General features: G+C 39.6%; 1 protein-coding gene across 1 annotated transcript in view; it reads left to right on the plus strand.

Annotated features, from left to right (window-relative positions):
- The first annotated feature begins 1,721 nt into the window (after window positions 1–1,721).
- The window catches only part of INO80C (INO80 complex subunit C), a 30,272-nt gene continuing 5,819 nt past the window's right edge, over window positions 1,722–26,174 (plus strand). Inside the window, exons 1-3 of the mRNA XM_036378630.2 lie at window positions 1,722–1,981; window positions 22,001–22,108; window positions 25,021–25,132. Coding sequence (XP_036234523.1) covers window positions 1,847–1,981; window positions 22,001–22,108; window positions 25,021–25,132 — 355 coding nt within the window. The 5' untranslated portion in view covers window positions 1,722–1,846. The remainder of the gene's footprint in view (window positions 1,982–22,000; window positions 22,109–25,020; window positions 25,133–26,174) is intronic.

A 26,174-nucleotide genomic window follows, 5' to 3' on the forward strand; every position in this document is an offset into this window, starting at 1 on the left:
GGAGGTTGGACCAGATGAACCACCGCGGTCCCTTCAGCCTGACCCACTCTGTAATTCTGCAAAGCATTTGGTACTGTGCAAAATTCTGTTGTACTTAGCAGTGCTGTAATACACATGGGCCTTGTGATTTTTTTACTAAACCAATTGATAAAAATGGGTACAGGTAAGAAAATGCCTGGCTAAGCACTATTTAAAAACTTTCACTGATGCAGCACGTTGAGTCTCTGCATGATTCACTTGCATTAAAGATGCTCCTCTCAGTAAAAACATCCCTGTGATAAGGTATGCTTCCTATTTAATTGGGCATGCCTGGGAGCTGAGCACACAGCATGTGCGTGGGAAAGGGATGGGACCCAGCCCTGGGAACAAGAAAAGGCCGACTGAGACAAGATCAACATTTTGAGCGCACAGCAAAGCAGATCTGGCTTTACCAAGGGACACAACTCCCCTGTGATTCCCAGTGCCCCTGCTAATTCCACACTCAGGTTACCCTTTTGAGCATGCTGTTCACTGAAGCGAGAAGAAAGATGAACTGCAGAGTACACACAAGCCTGAAACACTCACTAAGGGTAAATGCAATCCAGTTTACCAGTTGGCTTTGTGGCGCTGCTGGCAGCCTGTGTGCTCAGACAGACAGACAGCAACTACAGTTAGAAAGGAGAATATGGCACTTGGATGTTTGTACAAAGCCCTGCTTATGCCCCTGGAAAGCAAATCTTGTCCTGCTTTTCTGCTACATACACAGGTGCCTGGAACACAGCCTGGAAGTCCAAGCTTTCGTCTTCAACTCTCTTTCAGGCCTCCTTCAAAGTTTTTGTTTTACACAGCACTGCCTGGCACCCCTACTGTGCCCAAGCCTAGTCCTCATTACAGCACCGTCTATAAACGTGACCTAATTTTTATGCCCAAATATCAACTTCTTGGACCTCTGCCTCTCCGCAAGGCATGTGCTGGGACAGGATTGCATGCAGTTGGAAACCTGGCAAACTGGCACTGCGTACAAGCAGCTCAAAAAAAACATGGCAATAAGTTGACCAGCATGTTGAATGCAGGTGCATGCAAGCGCAAAGCTCAGAAGTTTTCTCAGTCACTAAGCAGTTTAAGAACTGTGCAACATCACCTCGCCACCAACCAGTTCTCTGGGGCATGGTGTAAAACAGCACACATGGTAAGAGGACCATGAAAACTCTTTAGAGCACAGTCCAAATCCCTTCAAATCTATTCTACTATGCTTCTCCAGTGCAAAACTATTCCACATTCCAAGAGGAAAAATCACTAGACCAGGCCACTAACCAAGCCAAAACATTGTAGAAGCAACCAAATCTTAAGCAATACGAGTTACCCAGACAGGCAATCACAGTATCAGCCAGCTGTAGAAATTTTTAATTTTAAATTTGCATTTTCAAAGGTTACACAGTTAGAACCATAGAATTGTCAAGGTCGGAAGAGATCTTTAATATCATTAAGTCCAACTGCAAAGGCCTCTGTGCTATAAATGACTCAGACCCAGCGCCTTTTGCAGTCCCGCTCACCCTCTCCGGGGAGAAACCCCTCACCTTGGCACACTTTGCCACCTCCCACGCTCACGGGCTACCCCGGGCCGAGGCTGCCACCGCAGCCAGGTCTCTCAGTAGTGGCCCATGACACTGCAGGGCAACGAGGAGGCGGCAGAGCTGCTTCCTTCCGAGCTCTACGCCTCACAAGCGCCGGCCAAGCCCCGCTCGCCATCGGCCTCCCCGACCAGGCCCGACCCGGGCCGGGCCATCACCGCGCATGCGCGGCAGCAGCACCGCCACAGCTGCCGGGGGACGGGAGCGGTCCCGGCCCGGGCGCGGAGCAGGGCGGCATGGCGAGCCTGGTCCCCGCCGCCGCCTCGTCTCCTGCCGGGGCTGCGTCGCGCAGCAAGAAGCGCCCGGCGAGCCCGGGCACCGGCGGCGGCCCCGCCAAGAAAAAGAAGGCGACGGCGCCCGGCGGCTCACAGGTAATGGTGAGAGGGGGGCGGCCGGCGCGCATGCGCGGTAGCGGCCTGCCTTTGCCCGCCCTTTCCCGCCGTGCTGGGAGTGTGTCCCGCAGCCCGTTCCCGCCGGGGCTGTCCCCGCTCCCGGTGCCGCGGGTATCGCGGGACACGCCCGCCTTCCCCGGCACCCCTGCCTCTTCCGTCCCGTCCCGCCCGTGGCCGCGCTGGGAGCTGCCGAGCCCGCTGCGGTGTCCCTCGGGCCGGCGGGGCCCTTCAGAGGTCGGGACGCCGACTGTGGGGCCTCCCTTCGTGCCGCTGCAGCGTGGAGGTTGTGTCCCCTCCCCGCCATGGGCGCAGCTGGGCCGGTGGCGGCGTTCCCCCCCTTCCCCGGGCCGGTGTGCTTAAGCGGGATGCCGTGGAAGGAGGCTGCGTGTGTGAGCACCGAGATACCGCGTGTGGTGACACACACGTGTGGTGGGCGACACGTCCTGAGCAAGGCGCCCCGCAGCTCTCTGTTCCCTTCCTGCATTCGCCTCCAGCAGCAGCAGCTCTGTACGCGGGGTTGTGCCAGCTCTGTACGCGGGGTTGTGCCGTGCCCGAGCTCCCTGCGTGCCCCCACATTGACAAATCTCCGACCCTGCGTGATGCTGATTTCAGTGTGAGGCAGCCGAGCTGTGGCGGAGGAGGGACTAGTGCTGGACAGAGCACGTTCCAGCAGCTGCTGGGTCTGCTGTGTGCAGTGCACATGGCCTTCTCTCAGTTGGACTGAGTGGATGGATAGAAGATTTACATGTGAAATAAAGATGTAACCTCAGAGCCTGAGTTTTGGGGAACAGGGTCAATCAGGGAGGGAGAAGGGATATTAATGTCAGTTTGTCCTAAACTCTAAACCTCAATCCCAGTGGGTGGTGCAGCCTCATTTTCTGTGTTGTGTCATGCCAGCACCCATCCCCAAGTTGATGTCGTCTGCCTCTTGATGATGAGGTGTAGATCACACCATTATAGAAATAAGCAATTACTCAAAAAATTCTGTTCTTCATCTGCCTCTTGATGATGAGGTGGCATCTCATGCTCCAGAATGAAGTCCTAGAAGATGTTCAGAGTCAGTGTGTACATGACATCTGTATAGACTTGAGATGGTGTTATGTCTTGGATTACTTGCAGAAAGATTTTGGTAGCTACAGTGGTCAAAAGACGGTTGGAAAAAATGGCAGATTCGTTTCTTCCCCCTAGAAATGATTCTTGTCAGTAATATTTCATGAGCTATAACAGTAGCATAGCTACAAAGTCTGCCCTACTCTCAGTTAGGTTGCTTGTTTTCACATCAGGAAAAATACTCATGCATTTTTCAGCAATCTTCTCTCCAGGCAAATAGAAGCCATTTTGCACGCACGAGAGCACAGACACAAACTCTTCCTCCTTTGAACGATGCTCTTGTTTTCACCCCGTGGTAGTTACATGGTTTCTTTTCTGGTGGGCTGATCCTAGGACGGGGACTACACACCACAGTGCTTAATGCCACTAACAAACTGCGCCACAACTGTGAAAAATTACTGCCTGACATGATCATGTTTGACAACTTTTTCAAGATGTGATAGAGATGATGATCTGAATTTTCCAGTGTGGAGCAGTCTGTTCTGTGCATATGTGTGTATGTGTGTGTATGCAGATATAAAGCATTATATATTGATATCTAACTTAAATGTGTATAAAGGAATTCGTGCTTAAGACTTCCCTTCAGCCTCTAAAACTGTTTTCCAAAGTTCACACCAAACTTAATCTTGTGGACAGTTTCCAGTGTTATGAGACAATCCATGATTTCTTACTCAAGCTGGGTTTCAATACTGTGTGACAAACAGTTTTTGTAATTCTTCTCACAAGTCATTTCAGTGGAGAAAGAAGTATTTTCTCAACACAACATCCAAGTCATCGTACGCATTCATTGACTTCAGCAGTGCAGACCAATCCCACAAGGAAAATAAAAAAATGCCTCGGAAAATGTGTAACCTCAGGAATGGGACAAGAAACAGCTCATTCTAGCAATCTCATTCAATGTTGCTGGCTAGTTCTGGAGTAAGCCAGTTCAAACAGAAATTAAATGGGGGCTCTGCATGTTTTGAGTTAAAAATGTTGATTATGCCATAGCACACCAAAACATGTCATACCACAGCTCAGCATTAAATGGTTTGTGTTTTAAGTAAACTGACATTATTTCCTTGGTCAGCTAGCAGACTGCAGGTAAGATAATCCCTCCTGGAAGGTTTAAAACTACCTGCAGGGGTCAACTTAGATCTGGGGACCCCTTGTTGTATTAAGTAGTAACTTCTGCTGAGAACCTTGTGCTGGCCTATGTGACAATACACTTCACATTGTGCCAACTGTGAACATCCCCATGTGTCTGATTCCAACTTTGTGAAATTAAACAAAAAGGGATTTTTGTTAGTTCTGCAAATTGTATATTTAGATTTTCCCTCATGTGCTGTATGTCACAAGCAGCTGTCACAATGCTCACCCTGAAAGACACGCTGGTCTGGTAAAACTGCAAATTTCAAGAATGTGTTCATTTTTTATATAAAAAAATTACTTAAGAATAGCAGTGTAATCAACTAGTTTGAGTGACTGTGTATATCCTACAAGAAGGCAGAATTATCACACACCATACAGATTTTTATAAACCATATTTTGATTTTGTTTCTCCAACGTGTGAATTGCTACTTTCTCTAAGATACACCTTAGGAACATTACCAAAAAACATTCTTCATCTTTTCTTTAGAGTGTTGTGCTAGTAACACCAAGGTTCTGGGTTCAATTCCCATATGGGCCATTCACTTGAGAGCTGGAATTGATGATCTTTGTTGGTCCCTTCCAACTCAGAACATTCTGTGTGATTTGTGTGAGTTACCGACCCAAAGGTATTGAGTCATGTTTGTTTTGGAAGCACATTGCTCATAGGGCTTGTCAGTCATGTCTGCAGAAGGAGACACATGCTTTTTGGACATAATGCCTGTATTTACCAAATGTAATATTAAAAGTGAGTTTACAGGAAAGCATGATTGCAAATTGATTACTTCACTTTCATCAGCATTACACAATTATTCCTCCCATGTTGTTGTGCCACTGCAAAATACCTCAGACTTTGCTTCCGCCCTGTTGAGGATTATTATGTATATTAAATGGTAACATTAATGTGTCAAAACCAGTGCTGTGTAGTGATTTATACAGCACCATTCCCTTAGATATCCCTGCCCAGTGGTTCCCAGTAGCTGCTGATTCAGCTCCATCCCTGGCTGTTGTTCAGACTTGTTTCCAGGTCTCCTGTCTCATTAATTACTATCACTTAACCTGGGATAGAATCTCTGATACTGATCTTAAAATGCCACCAGTTGCTCTCCTTTAGTGTTCACACCATTATTTTTATAAATTATACTGCAACAGGAAGCTTTTAAAAGAGTATATTCTAGATCAAGATGTAAGTAATAAAGTAAAATGCTTTTTCCTGACACCTAACAATATTTAAAAATAGAATTTGCAGTAAGATAGGAGAATGATGTGGAAAAAAGTTTCTGATTTTATCATAGGAAAAATTAAAGAGAGAAATTATGCTAAATAATGTGGTAAATTAAATTTGCTTACATTATTTGTGAAATAACTTCAGACTTAAACTGGTGAGGTATTTATATTGATTTTATCTATAATTATTATTATTGCAGCAGTACTACTGATATGTCTGCTTAATGCTTTCTGTATTTCTCATTCTATGCTTACCAGCAAAAGCTATATAACAATCTTATAAAATAAAATCAAAATGGTTTTGTTACTATCCTGTTAAATAAGCTTGTCTAATGCACCACACAAAAATAAATGGAGTGACTCTGATACAATTAGAACTCCATTTTTATTTTAGATGTATCTGTATTATGATGTTTTTATCTCATAAACTGAAGATCATCAGATTTCACAGTTCTGATAGACAGCTGTAAGTTCAATAAGTTGACTTCAATATATACATATTAACATGGTTACTGTTATGTACTCAAAGGCTGCCCACTAAAGGCAGGGAGCTTATCCTAGTACATAAACAGCACAGAATTTGACCCTAAGTTTCAGTAAATTTAATCAATTCTCCTGTTATGCTGTTTTACCAAGCCTAGCACTCTTAGTAGGAAACCATCAAATCAATTTTAAAATATCTTTTTTTTTTAAAGAGCCCATTTGATCTGGATGTTAGTTCCTGAAAATCAAGACTAGGGTGAATGAGTTTAGCTACAGAATTGGCAAGTACCACTAGAGCTACTGAGCTGAGCTGCTGCTGTCACCATGTTCTGGGACAACCTCATAGAGGACCTCCTTCAGTGTGCACAGTATGACAACTCTCTGAGTGAAAATTAAAAATTACCTACTTACCACTTCAGACCTTGTTTACTGCAACCAGTATGATACCAAACTTATTCTAATTATTTTAGTATTAGGCTTATTAGACTTACAGACTTTCTGCTAGACCATATTAGACTTTCTGCTACAGAAAAGCATGATTCTGCTTTGTAGTTGGGAATTTAATAAATAAGTAGCATTTCTCACCAGTCCACCTGCCCTGAAAGACAGAAGAATCTGACACAGTATACTAGTAAGGAGATATAAGTGCATATCTATTTGCCAGTTTATTAAAAAGCTATAATGTCATTATGCTCTAGACTACACTTTTTGTTTTAAAACCTCTCTCATCCTGTAAGATTGTAACAAAAATGCATTAATTTAACCAGTGAAGCAGTTCCAGTCTGAGGCTACTGCTTGCCTGGAATAGTATCTTTAAAAGATACAATGTGTTCCCACGGGATGTTAATTCAAACCTAATTAACTTGATTTAAATGACACTTCCATTGGATAAAATACAGATACCATGATAGATTGCAGGTGATTGCTAGTTACTGATAAAAACTACTAAGGTGAACTCTTCAAGTTCAGCCACTTGCACAATTGTACCAAACCCTACCCAAGAGTTTTGGCTCTTACAAAACTGGCAGGCGGTTCAAAACAAATTGCCGTGTCTTAACAAGAGATTTAGCAGGTAGCATTTCAATTGGCAGAGCTATCCCACACATACTAACGCGCTCTGGCCTCACAGTACGTGTCACCAGACCACAGAGAAAATCCCCCAGACTTGCAGCTCTCAGATGGAAGCTCTCAGAGGGTCAGTGCTTATATCTAATCCTTTCAGAGTCTGCACCACAAAGATACTTTCTGCAACAAAGCTGATAGTGAATAGCTGCAATACTCTTCCCAAAATACATCTTATTTTCAGGCACTCCTCTAAGGAGAAACGGGATTATCCCGAAGCACCATTTTTTGTCACTTGCACATTTGAAGTTAAATTGTTAAAGAATGAGAATCCCTCCAGTCCCTGATGAGGAAAAATGGTAATTAAAAGACAAAAAGCAGATTTTCTACAGAAATCTGGCAAAATTTATGTGTGTTTTAAGCTTAGCTGTATTTTAAAAAGGGAATTGCTTTTCTAGAGCAATCTAGGTTAAAAAGGAAACTGTCAAAACAGAGCTAAGAATTAACTTTGCTTGACATTTATCACATTTTGAAGGCTTCAGATGATCTATAATCATAAAAGTATGTGAATTTCTAAACCAGACAATGCCAATCTCAAAGAATTACCTACCTCACCCAACCAAATGTGAATAGATTTTAGTTTTACAGTAAACACAGATGTGTTATGTTGTAGAAAGGCAAAAGCATATGTGTGTTGTCTTTTACTATGAGCATCAGTATGCTGGTGTCATGGGTTTTTTACTCTTCTTCACTTGTCCTAGCAGACAATTTTAATCTCTCCTTTAGTTAACATAAAATGGAGTCTTACTATGATCACACCTAGTTTCAGGATTCATAATAAACATGTAGGAAATTTAGGTGACTTAATAAAGATGGTTCTCCACTTCTATCACAAGGAGATAAAATAGGATAGGTTATTTTTTTTGAAGGAGAAAGAGCAATCTAAACCACCTCATACATGTACTTTAGCATGAAATTTTCTCTGGAGAGATAGTACCCCTAAAAAGTGATCTCAGAATCCAGTTAGTGCTGTAAAATATTCAGATTAACAAAAGAAAATTTGCAGTAACTTAACTGTCTAGATATTGTAGATTTGAAGTGGTGTTAGACTGTTTTTCACATTTTTCTAAAGTGCAATAATTGTGTTTGGTAGTAACTTCAATTCTTGCTGTAGCGAAGCATTTGTAAGTTATATCAATTATATATTATATCTGTTTATTTAATGTGTTCATTTTGGATTAGAAAGGCTAAAATAATTTATTAGCCAGGAGGGTTGTGAACACATTTTTCAAGCATTCCAAGAAAACAGAATGGAGAGATTGGCTGTTTATTTAAACCTGAAGAAAGCCATAAAAGCTGTGACACACTGTGTTGGGAAGTATTCCTGGCCCTGACACAAGAATTCATATCCATAAACAGTGTGTGTTGCCTCACTGCAAAGCACACCTGCAACTCTAAGAGGCTCAATTAGGCAAATGGATCAGTTTCTCATTACTGGAATCCCAGTCTCCTCCTATCTTCTTCCCTCTTATCCACCTCCACAAGTCTCAGCTGCATGCTCCAGCTGTGTGCATCATGCCAGCTTTGGCTCTCCCCAGACCTGTTCCCAGTGATAGAGGTCTGCTGTCAGGATTTGCAAACATTCCCCCTCCCCTGGAAGCTGCATTGCTGCTGCTGCCCTGGTGAACTGGATGGATTCCCAGGGAACTCTAGCAGCCGTGGGGTGTAGCACAAGGAAGAGGCACGACCAAGTGGCAAGGAAAACACTTGTCCACTACAAGCGACCTACTTCATGAGCTTGCATACTCCTAATTTCAGATTTCATTAGTTGACTGTAACAGACTAAATAAAATGCTTGGTTCCGTGTCCCTGCCTGCAGGAAGGCCTGGAAAGTGACAGCTTCAGCTGTCATATTGCTTGTCTGTCAGCCTCTAAGTCCCTCAGCTGATTCTGCTAACTGTGAGATGCCACCAAAATAAGTTATCAAGAAATATGTACTGGTCCTAATTATACTTCTCCCTGAAGATTTAGGAAACTCATTCTACTTGGGATTCAGAACCATGAACATCTGCCTTTTTGAAAGCAGGTATTATATCCTTTCTTTCAAAAGCAGAAGCACACTTATGCACTGACACTCGCTTTTTATATCATCTGTCCTTAAACTCCCTAATCTGTCCTCCACTTGATGTTACCTGTTCCTGCCACTGCCTGAAGGGATTCAAACCCTTTTTTCCCAAGCACACCCTAACCACTGGGCTAAAAGCAGATCTGGTGTGGGAGTGTGGAAAGGTGTTCTCCTCTACAGCCAAGGATGGAGGTTTGCTCTCTGCTCCAAAGAGAACAAATCCATAGTTTGGTAATAAACATGGTTATCAGAATGGTCTGCTTATGTATTTTAGGTCTTTATTTCTGTTACATGTTTGGTCTTATGATAATTTTAATACAAAAAACACAGTTCTGCAAACAGGGATCAGAACTTCCTTTCTAAACTCCAAACAAAAAGTGAAATCTAATTTCATCTAACGCCATCTAATAAGATGTGTTTATGTTGTAGTAAAAATGCAATACTGTTAATTCAAGAGACAAATTTGAAATGGATAGAAGGAAACTCTTTTGTGAGTAATACATACTTACACTGTGGCAGAGCCATAATTTTGGAAGGGGTGAATATCTGTGGCTACATGTCTTGTAATTGTCCTGCTCCAGGATGTAAGTACTGGCTGACTCAGGAAGAAAACCTGTCCTTGCTGATTAAAAGACCCTACTGTGGATAAGGAGTGTTTTTGAAAATTAAAAGATAAAATTCCTTTTATAAAGCATTGTAGGCCATTGCTCAGATTTACCCCATGAAAAGAGACTCAGTGTCATATTTGCCTCTTTATCATTTATTAAACAAAGTATGATTTGTTGTGTAACTAATTAATTTTCAATAAACACACAAAAATCCATGCTTCTGTGTACAACCTACCTAATATGTGTACTACATAAAACCTGATGTAATTCAAAAACATAGCTCATTCTGCAAACATACACAGGCCTAGAGGTAAAACCTTCTACACAATTTTAAGCAACTTAGGTTTTTGAGTTCTTGCCCTTGGAGTGTTGACATGCTTGTAGCTTTACTTACCCTAATGATCATAAGGATGCAGTGTGCTCATCATGACAGCCTTATATATTGCTTCCTCAAATTTTTACTTTTCTGAGTTAATGAAAGAACAAGAAGAAAGGCAGGAAAGGCTGAGACACCTATGATAGTTTCTGCATAAATTAGACAAGATTTACAGGTGTGGCTAGTGTCACTTAAGCAGTACAGCTGGAAAGCTCAAATCAAATTTCAGGCATTTAAGTGTTTTCTCATATTTGAAAGTGAAACAGCAACTTCCCAAGCTAAATATAGAACTCCTTCTTGGAGTTTGGTTAGATATGAATCAAGGAGACCATATTTGAAGCAAAGTTTATTGGCATCTCAGGAATAAAGGCAATATTCATCAGGCAAGGGAGAAAGTATTGTGAAAACACTCATCATTTGATAAAGGTGGAGGGAGTTAAAACCCTCTCGGAAACTGTGTGAAAGTTATGTGCCATAAAAAGTCTTTCTGTTGAATCTGTGGTGTATTGGTATGCAGTGCATCCAAAAAACTTGTCCTAATTTTCCAGATAAACTAGTACCTTTAATAAACGATTACTCCTCTACTTAAAAACTTTGCTACATTTATGCCCTGAAACCATCAGGACTACAGCAAAATACTGCTGAATTGGAACATGCGGAAATTAGGGCAGTAATTAATGTGAATTATATGACTGCTTAAGACCAAAAGAGCTTTTTGTTGCTACAACCAGTGTTTTCTATTTTATAAGATATTGATTTCTAGCCAAGGAGACGGAGAGCTGCACGGAGAGTTGTGCAATCTCTGCTCTTGGAAGTGTTTGGGGCCGGCTGGGGCAAAGCCCCATGAATCTAGTCCAAGGTCAGTTTTGACCCTGCTTTGAGCAGGAGGTGAGCTGGTGACCTCCTGAGACCTCTTCCAGCCTCAGTGATTCAGTGTTACTGTGTCACCTTCCAGATGTCGGATTGTGTGACTAAGATGGGTGTGTCCTCTCCCTGAACAAACAGTCCTACACCTCTGTCATAGGCAGATTCAAACGTGAAAACTACCACAAAAATCAACAACTCCATTTAGACAGTATTAAGTCTCCCTATACTGTAACAATGGTTATGTTTTAGTAGAACTGCTCTCCCTTTGAAAGGACAGGACAATGTTCTGACAACAAAATTAGCTGGTAAAGTCAGCAAACTGGAATAGAAGAAGGCCATTTTTACTTGATGTATGCACAGTGTACTCAGGCTCCTCAAACCAAAGTAGTAATCTGGAAAGGTCTTATTCTTTAATTGATTATCTTTATTTACATAGTCTAGAACTAGAAGTGCTAGTTTAAGTCTCACATTAATGACCTTGAATTTCCTCCAGTCAGAAATTCCGTTTTCATCTGACTTTTTGTTAAACCTACTTGTTGCAGCCAGAATTGCCTTTTTTTAAAGACACAGACTTGCCCTTTTTATGCTTTAAAATTTTATCTGTCCAAAAGGTATTTTTTTATTTGCTGAATAATTCATTGTGGGAAATGTCTTAAAACAGGATCCTGTTAAACGCACCACAAAATGTTAAATACTATGTTTCCCCCCTCACCTACAATTGTGGATGTGATACCAAAACTTCACTGATTCTAATGTAGTGGCAAGTCAAGTCTTTTAATAGTTCTGTTTTATTTCAAGCAAAAAAGGCAGTTGGGATAGAAGTTTATTTGAAAACATGAACTGTCTGGCACTTTTCAGATTTGCTGCAGTTCCTCAACTTCAATATATGGTATCAGGGTGAAGTGCCACAGAACTTGCATAGCTGAGTAAACAACCACCTACTTGTACAAATGTTTTTGCAGAAATATGTCAGAAATTTGCCTTCAAATTAGCTCTACCATACAACTCTGTCTTCCCTTTTTCTCCTGAGCAGCCTCAAAATAGTCTGCAAGAGATACTTATATTGCCTTATTTTCATCTAAATTAGAATTTGCCATATGTTTATTTTGGTTTAGTTGTCAGGTTGGTTTTTTTTCATTATCCAGTTAAATGTAGGTATCCATTGGATAATGCAGTTCTGCTGAGTACAGGAAACTGGTGCACTAGTCAAAGTTGGAATGGTGGGTAGTGAGTTTACTAGGAAAGGAAAGTGAATGCAGTATTCAGGGCATGTGCAACCAGATTTTTTTTGTCCAATAATATGAGACAAACAATAAAGATGATAGATTTAGCTTGAAGAAGTTTAAAGTCTGAGGTATAGTTTATATTCTTGTCTTTAAAAGACCTTTGGAGCATCAGATAAAATTACTGCTCTCTGATACATTATACCTTTGATAACTTTTTGGAGGTCTGTAGAAAGAATGTTTTTATTCTCTGTTCCTGTAGCATTGCAATGTTTCATAGATCAGTGTACCCTAGCTTTGTGTTTCTGACATGGTGTTTCAGTATGGCAATCTTAAATACCTGTGCACAAACGGAAAAACCTTCTTCTAAGTAACTTTAGACTGCAATGCACCATGGCAGAAGTAGTGTGGTTAGCAGAAATGAAATAAAACTACAATTTTAATATCCCCAAAGTGACAAGAAAAACAGAATCAAGTGCTAAAATGTACAAAAAATAGGGAAAATGCAAAAGTGAATATTTGTTTTCTGTACTGGTTTACCCAATAGTCCAAAACATTCTAAAGGTAAAATTTAACTCTTCTTATCCAGGTGTGTTTTTTCCTTAGCAAAATAGATGGAATAGGAGCTCTGAAAGATACCCCCTGTTTTCAGTTGAAACTATTCAATTGACTTTCCTTGAAGAAATGTTGTTTTGTTTTTCTTTGTTACTCAAGTGTTATTTCCCATCAGAATGGATGATGTTCTACAGAATAAACTACAATGTGGAAACTGAAGGGGTTTTTTTTTGTTTATTTTTTTCAGAATGAAATTAGTCTCCCATCAATCATAGGTGCTGATAACTTTTTGCTTTCCTTGTCCTTGATTCAGTCACGTGTAGATGAATGGACTTGGATCCTTCTCCTGCCTTGGCTGAAGGCTGTTACTCAGCACAGGGATTCTGGTATGCTCCCTGGGCAGCATTACAATGTTAATGGCACATGAGCATACTGGAATATTGTAATCCTCCACTCTTTTCTCCAGAAGTACTTTGACCTTAGCTGTTCTGTATCAAATGATGTATTTTAAACTTTAGGATGCAGTTTAGCCAAAGTCCTTGACTGATTTTTTTCTGATAGAGAAAGGAACATACTGGCAGTTTTTTTATAAAAATTCAATTGTGATTTACTGTAGTCTTTTTTGCTAGTATGCTTCCATCCATTTTCAGTCTTAAAGCCCATCAATTTAGGAGACCTTTTTATTTAGAGGGATCAAAATATTCTGTTAGCTGAGCTCACTTTTATCCTTGATACAAGTATGACCCAACATGTGCTTTTGGATTCTACATAAACTGAAAGTTTTAGCTCTAGGGCCACTTTGGCAGTGCCATTCAGCTTATGCTTATGAATAGTAATTTGTCCAAGTTACAATTTTCTTAATAAAGAAAACTGTCAAACTTTATAAACAAGGAGCAGTCCCAATCCACCAAATGAAATCTAAAAGTGAGAGATCCCTTGCTATTATTTAAGCCAAAGGGACCTTTGTGGCAAATGCAAATTAAACCAAGTTTTTCTGGGATAGCGTGAAGCTATTCACAGTTGTGTCCCAATTACATTTTATTTGAGACTTTTCCCCACAGGAAATAGTAATTTTTTTTCCTTTAAATATCTGTAAGTTATAAAAATTTGCCTATCACAGTACTTAAATGTCTTTAAATGGGAAAACATATTTGACATTTGAAATCTCTTGAGAATAAATCCAAGCTTTTTACTGAGGCTTGTCATCTTATTCTGTGTTTGACTGCTTAATAATTTTGAAGAGAAGAAATTGAACTTGAGTTTTTCTAGGTTTGTTTGTTGTTTTTTTTTTTTTTTTTTAAGTCAGCAGTACCATTATAAAAGGAGATCTTGTGTCATGAAATTGCTCTGTCTTTTTCCCCCAGGTTTTTAAGAAATGCTTGAGAGGTGGGCAATGTAATTAAAATCTTATTCTCCCTTTGGTTGCATTTTTAATTTTGAATTCTAACCCTCACACATCATAATAGAGCTTTGCATTAGGGTGTTTTATACCTCTATCAAAGTGACTAAAGTAATTAGTATTTTATACATTTTGGTAAGTATTTTGTCACTGGAACCACCAGTGCAGGTGAATGATAATGGTTTTATGCTCAGGCACTGACAGGACCCTAAATGAGAATGTCGCCTTTTAATCAAGAGCACTTGGAGTCTATGGTATTGAAATGCCCTACAGAGAGCATAGAAAAGCCATCCATCACTTTGTGACAGTCCAATCTTTTAGTGCATGAGTAAAATTTTATTCAGCCTTTCTGAGGCAGTTGGAATGTGAGATGTTTAACTCGCCTCTGAACAGCAGAAGTTCAAAAGCATAATGTCGAGATTGCTATCTGGGCAGCTTATGTGGCTTTGTGTATTATCTTTATTTATTTAAATTGCAATTGAAGTGTTTTCCATGTCCTGCTTTAAACACCTTCCCCCATACTCTTATATACCCAATAGCAGAGATTATATCTAAATTTTAGTCATATGTTTGAGTTAGTTTGCACAGTTGATTAACTCTTGATGCTCAGTGGAAATACTCAGCAAGTCAGAGGGAAAGAACCATTGCTTTAGGAAAGGCAGGTTTTATAAGTCTTGTATAGGTAAGTAGTACGTGACTCAAAAATCCTCTGGGAAATGGGTTAGAAGAAGTGCATTTAGTGATACGTGTACTTGGAATTGTAAACTATTATTATAATAGTCCAACAATCTCATTTCAAACTTTGTGCTGTTATGTTTGTTTTAACAACCCTCTTTCAGCTTTCTTGATAAGTGAAAACAGCAGTAGCATCTGAGGACAATGTGGTAATTTAAGCAAAAATATTTTTGTTGTCAGGCCTTTGGGATATTTACTTGTGATGTCAGTGGAAGCAAAAACCTATGCCAGGACCTTTGTCTTTTAAGATGAGTTGATGAAACCCACTGACTTAGATGGATTTACTCCCAATTTAAACTGGATACACAAATGACTTGCCAACCATAGTAGCTGCTTGAAATTGAGGACAAGGATCTGCACTGTTCTTATTAGCTGGATACTACTCAGGATTTCAGGGTTTTTTAAGTAAATTCAGTTTTTCAATGACCTATGGAACAGAATTTGCTGTGAATGTGCAAGATTAGGATTTGGCTTTTTTTTTTCTTCCTGGCATTTGAACATTTTCAAGCTGAACTGGTTTTTGTCCTATGCCCAAAATAAGGTAGGACCTTCTGTGAAGGGAGAACGTTCCTAAAATACTATTGTGTACCCAAATGCTGAGAGAGAAAAGGATGGGGAAGTTGCACTGTGCTTCATTTTAGTGAGTGGAAAGGAAGAGGGAAAAAGTTTTTCCTGCTGAATCCAAGAACTAATAAAATGCAACCAGATGAGGAAGACATGTTTATAAGTCTTACTGAAAAGGTCTTTGCAGCAAACCCTTCTGTCACAGACGTGGATAGAGTTAATCTTGTTCTAGACAGTCCTGCATTGTTACTGAGTCTTCAGTAAGTTTGCTTTCAGAAACGTAGCATGGTTATAATGTTGGCAATGAGAAATTTTTTAACCATCATTTTAACTTGAGCTTAAACACGTCTAATTCTGACACCTTTCTCAGTGAATTATTCCCAGCAATGTAGAGAGCTGCATTTTTGTCTGCCAGAGGGTACGTGTTCAAGTTTTAATGGCCCCTGTCATGTCATCATAAAGTTAAATGATTTAAATATTCAGAATGTGCAAGAGCCCGGGCCAGCCTTGTTATAGTGAGAGCTAATATATTAATCAAACAGCTTAATATATGTTCCAGTATGAGCAGTATTAGCTGGCACTCCGTTAAATAGCTGACATTCAGGTTCTACTCCCAATTTTAAAAAGTCTGCTCATATCATCGCAGCTGTCATCTAGTGACATTTGTGCTCTGTTTCCACATGGCATTCTCACTCACTGTAACTGTCTGCTAGTGAAAATACAGGTATTATCCATCGATTTTATAAATTACCATTTTCTTCCCTGGCTGCATGCCACAGCTCTTGTCAGGATATCACAGAACTTACATACAGCTAAAAGCCAAGTAAGTTGCCACAAGTTGGATATTGGTGCTTTGGAAGTAACCTACTAGAGGAATAATTAGACATGCACCACTATTGAAGCTGAGTTAAAGAAACATTGTAGTATTGTGATTATGAAAATCAGCTGCCAAAAGAAGGTGAAGGTAATTAAAACAATTTATTGAATTTCGCATAGAAAGGTTGAAGACAAGTGGGTTCCTCAGTAAAATGGGTGCTTGGGGCCAGACCCCTCTAATTACTTAATTTTCAATGGTGACATGCAACACTCTCATCATCACTATAAGACAAAGCCAGCATTTCAGAAATACTGAATGCAGAAAAAACCAAACCAAAATCCAACCTGTGCAGTCACTTTCATCTACAGTTCCTGTACTCAATATATTGTCAAAGCTAACAAATTAATGATTTGCAGAAAACAGAAAGAATCAATGTTTTCAGTATTGTTTTTGCATCCTTAAATTAGAAACTCCCTTTCCAGTTCTCATAGAATTTAGTTATGCATTTAAGTTTTGATTTACCAACACATTGTTCAGTTACCTTCTGTTTGTAAATTTTTTTAGCATGTAAAACTGTTAACACCTAGTGAAGCTGGCCACTGATGGTCATAGTATACCTTCAGTGATGTACAAATCCATTTTTTTTTTAAGCCATGACATGCATGGTGTGCAGCGACAGGATGCCAGAAATGCATGTATTTACATCTTGACTTTATGTTTCATATTTTCGTGGGTTTTTTAATACATAGTAAAATCCTATTAGTTTAAAATAATAAAAAAAGTTATAGAATATAATCTGAAAGCAAATAGGTAAGAAATTTTACTTCAGTATATATCAGCTATTCTGATATATACTGATGTTGTGCAATTTTAATCCTTGCTGGGGGATTAAAAAAAAAATTATGTGTGAAACGAGGACTTCCATAATAAGCTAATTTCACCTGGTATTTAGTGTCATTGCAGACACCCATCCCAAACCCCACAATGCTGATTCCACCTAGAAATAGCCAAAACAAAGAAATCAGCTTCCATGGTCTACCAGTTTTGCTTGTCCTGTCTAAATAAAACCAGACAGATGGCTCAGTCTTTGGAAATCATGTGAAAACATCTGCGGTAGGGAATTTGGAACAAAATATACACAAAACATTAATAGATCTACCAAAGCCTAATACTGAAAGTAGTATGTGAATAGCCAGCCTCCCAGTGTGTTTCCTCCCAGTACAGACAGCATATACAGCAGGGTCCAAACTAGGCTCATTCCTGGGGTTTGGCTTTACTCTAAAGAAACCAGTGGAAAGGTAGCAAAGCTTAGCTCAGGTCTCTTCCCCAGACTTGGCTGCTCGTAAAACAAACTTATTAGGACTCCCAAGTGTTTTGCTGCAGGTTTTCAGTCTCTCTCAAATTTTTGCTACCAAGTTCTCTGCCATCTTCCTCCCTTGAGTGACTGTCACCCAGTCCTAGAACACAACAGGGAGGGCATTGTCCCACCCAGCAGGGATGCTCTGAATACTCGATAGATGGTCCTGTGAAAAGAACTGCAAAATAGAAGCTCATCCCTTCACTATTTTTCTCGTCTGTCTCAGGAGGGATAGAGGTTGCCAACTTGCCATACTGTGGTTGTAGTTAAAATTCAGCTGCAGCACATAAACACAACTTTACAGAGGGAATAAAATTGCACAAGTGCTCCTGTAAGAAGTATTTGACCTGCTGCTTATGACTTTTAATACATGCCATTCCAGTCAAGGTAGTTCAGTGCCTGGGGATACTGGGAGGAGGAGGAGAAGAACAGAGAGGGGTAACATGAGAAGTGGCAACGTGGACTTCAGTGGGGATTAATAGCCACAGAAGGAGGTGCTGGGAGAGGATAAGTTACTGATAGTTACTGATGACTTAGCTGCAGTCTTTACTGCAGTGTTTTTATCCTTATTTGAGGTAAAACTAGCATAAGCATGTTCAGCTGTACTGATGTCACATCTTCATTTTTCCATGCAGGTGTAGCCTGTAAATGTAAAGCCACTCTAAAATCTTTGTTGCTATGATCTTCAACAGACTATGGAGAAAAACATACTGCTTAGTGACTAATGTAGCACAAATTCCCTGTAGCCCTAGTTACATAAACTACCATTTAAAAGACACAATTTAGTTATAAAGTACACGTTAAAAGCTGCTCTCTCCTTGAAGTGTATATTGAATTTCCCATAAAGATTGTTTACAAGATCAGTTTAAAAGAAACTTTAAAGACGCTTTTGAGCATTTCAGCCCATGGTTTCACCTTCTTTTCAGCCCCACAGCAAAGCATTTGGGATTATCCCAGGAGTTTGGGGATGAGGGAGTTAGCTAAGAGAGTGGCTCGGTAGGGAAAATGTGCTGGGGATGGGCTGTGGACTGGGCAGGAAGGGGAAGCTGCCCCACACGTGACTGGGGGTTACAGCACACATTGAGCAGAGCGTGTTCCCTGGTGACAGACACTTCCTCACTGTGCTCACGCCACCACCGTCACTTCGCAGGACTACAAAGGGCATTTGAATTCTTCCTGTTTGTTTGTCCCGGCACATGACAGGGAAGGATGAACTGTCTTCTAATCTAAACGACCAAGAGAACAAGCACATTTGGGAGAGATTTGTTCAACTGATATTAAAAGTTAAATATTACCTTTACAGTGCAGTAATTGTTCACTGAGGAATCTCTTTTCAGGCCGTAAATAGCAGTTTGTATTATCACTGTATTATTCACTTTCAGGAAATATGTGTTTTGCAGAACAAAGGTAGATCCATATCCCCTGCCATTAAAAAACTTTCAGAAAACAAACCTGAAAAATTACATGAAGTTTCCTGTGCTTTAAATCCTGATGTTTAAAACATAGGCCAGAGAGATTTGTAGATTTTATTGGCACTTGCAATTTGTGGCTATAAAGCTGCAAAGGATATCAGCTGAGACTTCTGCAGGCTGCACGGGACGAGCTTTTCAAAGCTCTGTACTGCCAGAGTTCACGCCTCTGTGCAATAGCACATTATTCGGGAAGCAGTGCTTCTGCTCAACTCTTTAATGTTTTTCCAGAAAGAGAAGCACATTAGCTGAGCATCTCTCTGCCATGGTCCTGTTGCTAAAAATCAGAGTTTTTGTACAAGCAGTGCTGAGTGAGGGAACTGGCATGCCTCTGCAGTATGTCTTTATCTCAGTTCCCAGCATTTAACTGGAATCATAATACTCAGTCTTATTTGCTTCCCAGTCTGTCACAGGGCTCTGAAATCATGGTATCAGCTGCATACCTCAGTGATATGAAAACTGCTTTACAGCCCTGCACCCTTTGCCTTGGACAGGAAACTGCTGCTCTCAAATTGTCCATGATAGATCCAGAGGCTACTACTGACATTATGTCTCACTGGCACTGGAGGGTGACGTGGGTGATCCCATGAACCTGATGCTTTGATGGGCAACAAACCCAAAAAGCAGCAGTTGCTGCTCTAGATTGTGCTGCCTCTGCCACCATGCAAGGGATACTGGCACCAACAAAATCAACATCTGTCCTGTAATGAGAACTAGCCTGACTCTTAGCAGCTCTAATACCTGAAATCCCTTAGGAGCTGGTACGGAAAAGAAACTACATATAATATTTACATTCAGGAATTGTCCTGCCAGGAACAATTCCTTACTTTCCTTCCCACTGCACCAGCAAGATTAGCACTGAATCCACACAGAAGAAACCACTGAAGACAGTGAGGGTAATATGTAAGTATATCCAGCTGCAGAAATTACAGACTATATGTATAAGTTTCTTCCCCTTTACTATTTAACTATTTTTATTTGCTGAGTCTCAAAGTACTAGCTACTATTTTGAGTTATTGTTGAAATACTACTCAAAGCCTGTTTCATAGAAACCAGAATACTTAGGAGAAGATCACTGAAGGGGCAAAAGCGATAAAGTAATTATCTGTAGAACTGGGTTTAAAACCAACCAGATGGTACCAAAGAAAAGGCAAGAATGCTTTGAAGAATAAATCTGAGTGCTGATTCTTCTACTTAAGAGAATTTACACTGATAATGAGCAGTATCAGAGATAATGAATTCATGAAAAATAATCTTGTATTTCAAGTTTTGTCTTTCTCAAAGCTGACTAATGTTTGCTGCTGAAATCTGAAGTGCTGGAAGCATGCATGTACAAGAATATACTTTGAAACCTAGGAACTCAGTGTATAAAGCCACTTTACTCAGGATTGATGAAGATATTTTCTCTGCTCACTGCCATATAATGTGCATGTTTCTAAACATCCATCTGCATTTGTTCTGTTTCTCTGACAGTCACTGCCTTTTAATGTTTTCTGTCCTCAATGGAAGAATCAAGTTTAAGCTACAGACTTCATGTGTTTCTTCTGCTGATGTTATTATTGCCTTATCTCCTGTAATATGAACTTACAGATTGAAAACAGATTATTTCTATTCATATTTTTATTTTAGTAAGGCACTAGAAACATTGCTTTTTTATTTTATACTTCAAATATTTGAGACCTCTCTTTGCTATGTTGAAAACAGGCAGTATAGAATGACTGGAGTATTTCCCCTAAGAGTTCAACTTGCCTAGTCCCTAATCCTGTAATTACTTCTGCATGTATTAAGAGTAAAAACACTTCCCTTGTAGTCACATGGAGAAAGATATGCTGAATCATGGCCTTTGCTCTATAGCCCAGTTTGTAGAGGTGCTTCCAATAAGCCACAAATAATAGCAGTCCTTTTTTTCATACTTAAATGAGTATTGTATCAACACAAAAGGTTTTTACAGGAAAGCATTTTTTCCCCTAAGTATTATCTGTCTAAACATAACATGAAAGAACATTTTAACCATCCACTCAGTAAATACTGACTTAGCTTTTAGCCAAGCTTTTATTCCAAGTAAAAAAAAAACAAGGTATGAATTCCTACTGACTAAACTACCAAACTCAGTGGCAAAATTTGCACCGACTTTGGGGTAGATGAGGATTTCAAATAAATATTTATGTGTGTAGCATGGGCTAATTCTGGTAATGTGGAGCCTTACAGGTCACTAACAAATTTTTAAAAACCCATAAACTCAGCCGTGCAGAATTATCAGAAATTGCTTAGACTGCCACACGACTTTTTTAGCTTTCCAGTCACACACATCTTTTCTGACTGCTCTTCCTGCTAAATAAGTAAACAAACCATAAAGAAAACCTAGAAAATACTAACTAGCACCAATGTAGATTTTGTGAAGCTTGCATATAAAAATAATATATAATAAAATACTTTTTCTCCGTCCTCGTTCAAGCACAGCTGGCACCAAGGATGAAGAATAAAATTATTAATTCATTTTTCTTTAGAAAGTTGATGAAAAGCCTTTTTATAAATTTTATATATTCCTGTTAATACTTTATACAGAACATTCTAAAAAAGTGTACATTTCTGCTGTTTTCGGTTGCACATACTCTGTCTTGCACTTTATCAAGTGAGATGAGGTGGCTTTTATTAATACTGCAGTAAACCCCATGCAGTTTTACTCAGTGGGCTTTGGCCATTCTATTCCTCTCCTCCCTTTTGTGTGTCAGTTGTAAATTGATTGAGAAATACTCTGTTTCATGCTTCCCCACTCTTGGCATACAACATCTTTAGATGCAAAAGAGATAGGAGAGCAAAAAGGCAGCAGATGCCTCCATCTCTAGTTAAACTTGCTCAGAGTAACAAGCACTAAGACTATTTTTTTCTGCAGAGTGCAGGTGGAGAGGCTGTGAGTGAAAATAAACTTCTGAACACAGACTCCAGCACAGGATCAGAAACTGCTGCCAAGCCATTACCATTCAAAGACCCAAACTTCGTCGTAAGTATATTCTTTGAACAATTTGAAATTTCAAACTTTTCCCATAAAATACTTAAATAGGATTCTATTTAACCATGTTCCTAGTGTAAATATTAAGAAAATAAGCTTAATAGCCAAATAAAAGGTTGACAATTTTTAAGAAATTAACCTCAATCCATGTAACACCATGGTCTAAAGTACACACTGTATTATAGCATGAGAATGGCATTGGTCCAGAGGCAGAACTGTTCTATTAAATTCTGGAACAGGGTGAGGAAACCTGTTAGGTATAGGTAAGTGTGGAAGTTTTATGATATAGTATCTCACAAACTACCATAGCTAGAAGGAACAATAATACTATGAATGTATGAATCCCATGTTCCAGTTCCAAGTCAAGGGAGGCTGCAAAGTAGTTGAGCTAGAAATTAGCCAGAGAGTCATTAGCAAATGGCATTTTGCTCTTCTTCTGGTCCCTGAAACTCTTAACAGATTTGTGGTGTCTTCTTCCAATCATGGCTAGATTTAGAAGCAAAATGCTCTGTGCCCCCTAGAAGTCTGACCTGCCAGCATGCAGTCATGTAAACACTGACAGCTGATGAAATGCAGGCTCCTATCACTCTGAGGGTTAAACTAGGAGAGAAGGTGAAGAAGATTAAATTAGTAATGCTGGGTTTGTTTTTGATATCTTTTTATCTTGCTGTGCCAAGGCCAACTCATTGGCACACTGTACAAATGCTTTCTAGACAAGCAAACCTCTCAGACTGCTGGTCCTAAGCCAGTACTTAGAAAGAAGGATTTTGTCCCAGATTTCACTCTGCATGAACAAGATACAATATCCCACAGCACATAATGAGTAATCAGGCAACGCACAGCTCACTAAGCACAGGTTTGGCAGGGGCTATGAAATTAATCTCTGACATGTGAGTTGCTCTACATCTGCTTTGCAGACAACTTCAGTCAAGAGAGGGGCATTCAAACGACCCTATACTTTGCTCACTAATCCTCCAGCAAGCACCAGCATCTTTGAGAAATGGGGCTTATTGCAAAAGCTCCTTTTGTGCCCAGAGGCATCCCATGTAGCTTCCACATAGGATTTAAATATCTATGAAGCCCTGAGCTGATCCTTCAGTTCTTAGAGGGATGTCACCATTTCCTAAGAGGCAACACTAATGTCTGCATGCTTAAAATAATAATGAATGTACAGGGTCTTTGGCAACCGCTGCAGAAATAATAGGCAGTTATAATAAGAACCATGAAATTGTCCCCTCCAATACAGTAACTAATTTGAGAAGAAATGCATTGCGTGTTAATCAGCATTTCATTGGTATGACCTGGCAGTAACAATTTGGATGGATTTTTGCATCTTTCCAGCCTAATTTGCCTTAAAAGGAAGAAAATAAATCAAATAGTGTCTCTCTCTCATATGTATGCCCAAGTTTGAACCATTAGCTCACTGCAGAGGATAGACTTGAGAGAAGAGAAGGAGGAAGAAATTACCTTTTCCTAAACTTTCTGATTGGAATTTACATCCTTTGGCAAAGGGTGAGGGGAAAAAGACTTTCTGACACTTGCGTAAAGCAATAGCTGCTGTAAAGCAGTAGCTCCACCTGTCCTAGCTCCAGCTTTCTCTGAACTTCGTTTGGTTCATATGTGCTTGGCAGTTGTTGCCTTTTCATTGTAGGTGTGTGAGGTGATGCTCAGCCCCATTTTCAGGAGGCATAAGTTCATATAAAAACAGGTTGGCTTTGAGAGTACTGAACAAAAAATCATTTTGCAGTGATTTGGGGGAAAATTCATGCAATGAATTTGAATTAGTGGTGTGGAAGTACGTGTAGTTTCCTCTCATGCTGTAGCAGTCTCTATTATGCAATGATCTTTAGATGACTAAGGTGTCACCCTCAGAGCAAATATTTGCTTCTGTCTTTTAAATCAGATATCCATCACCAAAACCCATTATAGCATCAGCTTGTGAGCATCTTTTCTGAATATATCTTATGTCTACAAAAAACCCTTTCTCATTGAATCCTTCCTCCTGTCATCCTCATCAATTTAAGTGGTTAATTTATAAACATTCAAAGCAAAAGTGTGTTTACAGAACTTCGCTGAGTTTCAATGAGACTCATGGGGCAAGTAGTAATTATTAACAGAAATAGCAACTTCTCAATTGTAAGAACATTTCTTTTTCTGAAGTTAAGCTGTAAATCTGTGTCCTTTGATCATTTAGAAGTAGTACAGTATGTTGTGCAGCTTCTGTCTCTGGAGGGACATAAATAAATTACTCTGTAGCAATCGCATTTGATAACTGCAGCTGCCATTATAGTACCTGTGGCAAGCCTTCCATTAGTGTTCCTTTCAAAATGCAAAATTGTCTTGGCAGCCAACATTCTATTTATTATTCTTTTTCTATTATTCTGTCTTCTAGCCTTTGATAGAAAAATAAAATTTCCAGAAAGTTTCTCAGTATTCATTACATTTTGCAAGATCAGTTGTGTTTTCTGCAGTCATGGATAGTTTGTAAAAGAGCTGCACCTGTAATTTGCCATAAAAAGGAGAGAGAAAATTTAGCTGTATAATCACAATTTTAGAAACAACTTCATAGTAATAACTTCTAATATGATGGGAAGTACATACAGAATCCTGTAATCTCAGGCTAAGCCTAACCACATTGATTTTCTATTTCCATGTAAAAAACAGATTTTAATTTCCTTCAGTTAATGGGAAACATAGAAGCTTTGACACAGTCCAAAAAGCTTTGTTTTTGCTTGCAACCAAGATTAGAGTGTACAGTATAGTAGCCTGCTGATGAAATAAGTGAGAATAACAAATGGTTCACAACAAGATGAGACATATCAGAAAGACTATGAAATAGAAGTGTCATGCTCTGAAAGAGTATTCTTTATTTTTTTCTCTAAACACCATATTTTTAATTCTAGCACTCCGGCATTGGTGGAGCAGCAGCTGGCAAGAAGAACAGAACATGGAAGAACCTAAAACAAATTCTTGCTTCTGAAAGGGCATTGCCATGGCAACTAAATGATCCTAGCTGTAAGCTGCTTAGACTCTTTGCATGTATTTATAAATAATAGAATCCACACAAATAACTTTCTTTAAAACTAACCTAAATTATTTCATCAGTGCATGCAGTATCCTGCTTGGACAGGGTCCAGTGGTACATTTAAGATTGCTCCAACTGCACTCATCAGCCCGAAGTGGAAAGTGGGGAGAAGCAAATAATTTGAAGTATCATGGCGAAGTTCAAATACATCTGGGGGGAGAGTTTAATAAGGAAAAAATATTTATCCAAACCAAGTCACAAACCCTTATTCCCAAGAGATTTTTGTCACCTTTTCACTGGTTAGGCACCTCTTCCTTTGTACAGTCCAGAGGTCTTTCGGTGGGTGGCTGCTACTTGATTAGCTATATTTGAGTACTTTTCAAATAGTTTCTGCTAAGCCACATACCTGCAGTAGCTTAGACCTCAGCCCAAGCTTCCTATCCAGCTCCTTATCCTAGATTCTTGGGAGATTTAAATCCTACATCCTCTCTTTAGTGCATCACAGCTGAAACTACACTATTAGCAGTGCTGATTAGCAGTCCTAGCTGGTTACATCCACAGGAGCAGAGTTACAGCAGTGGTCTTAATCTAGATACTCTTCAAGTCTGCTTATAAAGTAGGATACTATTGAACGTAGCTGCCAGCAGAATGCAATCCTCAGATTTTATTTAGGCAAGTGGAGGCATTTCAAAACTGAGAATATGCATTCGCTTTTTGTCAGACTTGGTGCTTTATCCAAAAATAGCTTGCCGTTTTTTGAAGTGTTTTAGACGCAACTGTTACAGAAAAATGCAGACTACTGTGTGTTCCTGGCCATTGTAACTGACAATCTGCTGATGTTGCTATTTCTACTCTGCTCTGTTTGCAACCAGAAATTTGCAGTATTTTTTATAAGAAGGAAGGAAAAGAAATTCAGCTTCATATTTAAAACCAGTTGTCTGTGGCATTAGGGTCTTTTGAATTATGAGATGATGGGTTAGAAATTTGATATGGATGGAGTGTTTGAATTGAACACAGCATCTGAATGAATTG

This window comes from Molothrus ater, chromosome 1 (genome assembly GCF_012460135.2).
Source record: "Molothrus ater isolate BHLD 08-10-18 breed brown headed cowbird chromosome 1, BPBGC_Mater_1.1, whole genome shotgun sequence".
Taxonomy (NCBI): Eukaryota; Metazoa; Chordata; class Aves; order Passeriformes; family Icteridae; genus Molothrus; species Molothrus ater.